The sequence below is a fragment of the Acomys minous genome (assembly GCF_964271855.1).
Source record: "Acomys minous genome assembly, chromosome: 2".
Taxonomy (NCBI): Eukaryota; Metazoa; Chordata; class Mammalia; order Rodentia; family Muridae; genus Acomys; species Acomys minous.
In genome coordinates this window covers 58,343,261-58,347,120 of record NC_140484.1, presented here as the reverse complement: position 1 = coordinate 58,347,120, position 3,860 = coordinate 58,343,261, and the positions used below count along the sequence as shown (strand labels likewise).

Sequence of the window (3,860 nt, the reverse complement as noted above, 5' to 3'; positions counted from 1 at the left end):
AGATCCTGGAGCAGAGGGAGCCCCGTTCTGACTGGACTGGCCCACAAATACCGAGTCTGAGTCAGACCAAGAAACAAACGAGAGACAGGGACAAGATAGGCCCAGGTCTAGCCAGGAAGGTAGGCAGAAGGGGATCAGTGGGGTGGGGTCCCCAGAAAAGGGAAGGACTGCCCAAGAGGACTGGCCAATGTTCTTCCTAAGTGACCAAACTGTAGAGACAGATCTCAGGCCCATCCCACCCTTGCATACATCTTAGTGGCAAAGCTCAACTAATCTCCGTCCCAGCAGGATTTGGCACCTGCACTTGGGGCAGAGACCAAGATAGTTTCCCGGGTTCCGCCTAGACTCAGCCCCGCCCACTTGCCACGCGGCGAGGCCGCTTCTTCCTTCCGCCAGGGGCAGCTCGCACCAACAGAGCCTACTTACACCAGACCCCCCACCCACCCATCCCACCCCCGCACTGCCAGGACCTGGGCTGCGGTGAGTCGCAAAAACTGCCTGTGCCGTCTCTCCAAACCCGCCTTCACCCTCTTCCACCAAGTTCTCTGAACTTTCTTGTCTCTCGTCCTGTCCCACACCCCGCGATCCTCCTCTCCAGCCCCTCCCGCGCCCTCACACCCGCTTCCTCTTTCCATTTCCCGAGCAAGTCCACCCTTCCCCAGCTACGCGCCCCCCATCCCCCACCCCACCCCCCCAACCATCGTCCTCCACCGCATCCGGTCCCTCCTCTCCCATCCAGACGCCTCTCCTTGCTGTCCCCCTCCACATCTGCTGGCTCCTGTGCCCCAACGTCCGGCCTCAGCCTCCCTGAGGATTTGGGGCCAGCGCTGAACTCCGTTCCCAACCCTCAACTCTTGCTACTTTGGGAAGATGGGTCAGAACCTGTTGAGAGGGAGGCCTGCAGCGCGGGCTGAGGGAACTGGTTTACAGATTCAGTTGCGTTCCTGGCTGTCCTCTTAAGGGTCTTCTTGGCGTAACCCCTCGGTGGGTGCTTTATAAATATTGCTACCCAGCTAGCCCCTCACTGTCTATAAGGATAGGCCAAGTTTGAGGGTTTATTGTCAGTCTGCAGAGGGAAGTCCAGGCCACGCGGACTGAGACAGCGTTCCATGGACACCTCCGAAGACGACCCCACCATATTCAGTACCCACTGTCTGCCCAGTGACCCCAGGCTCTGGGCCACTGTGACCAACTCATACCTAGGTACACGTGTCTATCATGACACCATACATGTAAACGGTGTGTACAACGGAGCTAAAGGGGACGCTCACCGGGCAATTCTGCCCAGCCCCCTCAATGTCCGTCTGGAAGCCCCTGCAGGAACAGAACGGCCGACAGAGACCTTTACCCTGGACACCAACACAGGTTAGCTGCCACCAGTCCGGGACAAGCTACTGCTCTGGGCGACAGGGACTCCTCACATGAAGTCTCACAAGGGAAAGGAGCCACAAAAGCTAGTATGTAACTCAGGCCTGTGATCTTAGCGCTGGGAAGGTTGGGGCAGAAAGATGGAGATTTGAAACTCAGCCTCCAGTACACAGCAAGACGCATCTCAAAAAAAATAACTAAACCAATGGCCTTTAATTTAAGGAAGTAAAAAAACGGCATAAAAAAAAAACTGCCTCCCGAGATGAGGCCTCTGTGGTCTGTCTTGCTTTCTTTTCATCTGGGTGGACCCACTACACAGTGGGGAGCAACAGCTTGAGGTCTGAGGGACCTCACTCCCAGGAAGGCTGTGGTATTGGGAGTCCACAGCTCTGAGTGTGTCTTGCTTCTTCAGGATAACTGAGCCTCCCAACCCTCCCTAGGTTCCTTCCTGCACACCTTGGAAGACCCCAGCTTCCGGGCTTCCCAGCGCATCTATGCTCACCGTATGTTACCCCATGTACTGGCCTTCAGCGTGTCCATTACACGCTTGACCCCAGGGAACAAGCCCATCACAGTGATGCTCCGGGCAGCCTTCTCCCCAGAAAGCCCAGACCTGGACCTGCATGTGGGGCCTGACTTCCAGGGAGTCCGGTAAGGAATACACCGGGTAAATCTATGTAGCCCAGAGAGGGCATCCTTTGTGAGACCCAGCTATGTTCTTGCAGGTACCTGTATGGCCACACACTCACCCCTGAGCAGCCAGGAGAGCCCCAGCAGGAAGTACACATGCTGTGGACGCCGGTTCCCTCAGCCTTGACCCTTGGGGAGGACGAGAAAGACAGGACCTGGGACTTTCTGACTGTGGTGGGTGGCAGGCAGGCTGAGGCCCAGGCCTGCTTTGCTGAGGCCCTGCAGCTGCAGACCAGGGGTGTTCTACATACGGTCCACGCAGATGCCTGGGCCCAGCTCTGGGCAAGCTGTGGCCTGGATGTGGCTGGACCCCCAGCCCTACGCCAGGCCCTCCGTGGCTCTCTTTACTATCTGCTCAGTGAGCTTCCCCAGCCTGGAACGCAAGGATTCATCAGCCACGGCCTTAGCCCCGGAGGCCTCTCCAATGGGAGTCAGGAGGAATGCTACTGGGGCCATGTCTTCTGGGATCAGGTACATCCTGTACCGGTGATACAGAGAGAGCTGTGTGTAAATGTTACGGCCATTGCCTTTGAACTCTCTGAGATCAAGACTAAACAGGAGGGCTATAGATAGGACTTCCTGGAAGAGATAGCTTCTCAGAAGGGTGTGTGAGAGTTTGGTAGAAAAGAGTGATGCAGGTTAGAGCAACAGACGGTGCAAAGGATGTGCCACATCCGAAGGCAGAGAAGGGGCTGGAAAGTTTTGTTGCTGCCAGGAGTAGCTGAGTGAAGGGAAGCAAGTGCTGGAGAGGTCAAGGTTGTAGCCTCAGGGTGGGGAAGTATTGAGGCTCAAGGCCACTCCCATGTCTGACACCTTGTGACGTCTGCTCGGTGGCCCATTTGACAGATGAAACCAAAGGAAGCTGAGGTCAGGCAGCCAGAGAGCTTAGAGCAAGCTCTTCCTAGTGGCCTGATGCAAACTGGACGTCACAAGCTTCTTATTCTGACTGGACTGAGGGCCAGAACTCTGGGCTGTCTAGGCTGGAGAGATAGCATTGGAGTGGGCAGGCGGGGAGGGGGAGGGTGGGGGCCTAGGTAGGTCTGGGTGAGCATGATGAGGCCTGCAGGGAGAGGCAAAGGGACTGCCAGAGGGGAGGGAAGGAGGGGGGAAGCCCCCGCTTGCCTGCTTTGCTGTCTGTTGGCTGGAAGCGTTGGTGGAGTGCAATATGGACAGTAAGGAAGAGTAAGGGAGGAAGAAGGTGTAGACAAATGTTTAGCCCCGTTAACGGTCCATCCTCTCAGGATCTCTGGATGTTCCCAAATATTGTGATGTTCCACCCAGAGGCTGCCAGGGCCATCCTGGAGTACCGGGTCCGCACGCTGGGAGGGGCCCTGAAGAACGCCCAGAACTTGGGCTACCAGGTAATGGGGCCTGGGTACCACCTCCCACCACTCCCATAGGCCTCTGCCCCAGGGTCTTCCCAGTGCCTTCCAGTGGCCACCAGAGCCCAATACCTCCTGTTTCCTTTCCTCCACAAATGGTCACCCCTCTAGCATGGCGGGGGGGCTGCCTCCCTCCCCCAGATCAAGACCTGACCATTTCATCCTCTTCCCTCACAGGGAGCCAAGTTTGCTTGGGAGAGTGCAAGCACTGGCCTGGAGGTCTGCCCTGAGGACATTTACGGGGCCCAGGAGATCCACATCAACGGGGCCGTGGTGTTGGCCTTCCAACTGTATTACTACTGCACTCAGGTGAGGCGCCATGATAGCCCACGTGCACCCGTGCGCCTCTTGAGCCCACATTTCACCTTATGACCCTAGGGAATCGTGTGGAAAGGGGCTTTGAAAGCCAGGCATTGCTTT

The 3,860-nt window shown here is 57.0% G+C and overlaps 1 protein-coding gene across 3 annotated transcripts in view; it reads left to right on the top strand.

Annotated features, from left to right (window-relative positions):
• Positions 1-338: 338 nt before the first annotated feature.
• Positions 339-3,860, top strand: part of PGGHG (protein-glucosylgalactosylhydroxylysine glucosidase) — a 34,301-nt gene continuing 30,779 nt past the window's right edge. For 2 of the 3 annotated variants that reach the window (XM_084772085.1, XM_084772084.1), the window contains exons 1-6: positions 339-480; positions 1,066-1,365; positions 1,809-2,019; positions 2,094-2,529; positions 3,300-3,419; positions 3,618-3,749. In XM_084772085.1, coding sequence (XP_084628211.1) covers positions 1,110-1,365; positions 1,809-2,019; positions 2,094-2,529; positions 3,300-3,419; positions 3,618-3,749 — 1,155 coding nt within the window. In that variant the 5' untranslated portion in view covers positions 339-480; positions 1,066-1,109. The remainder of the gene's footprint in view (positions 481-1,065; positions 1,366-1,808; positions 2,020-2,093; positions 2,530-3,299; positions 3,420-3,617; positions 3,750-3,860) is intronic. The other variant, XM_084772086.1, reaches the window with a different exon arrangement.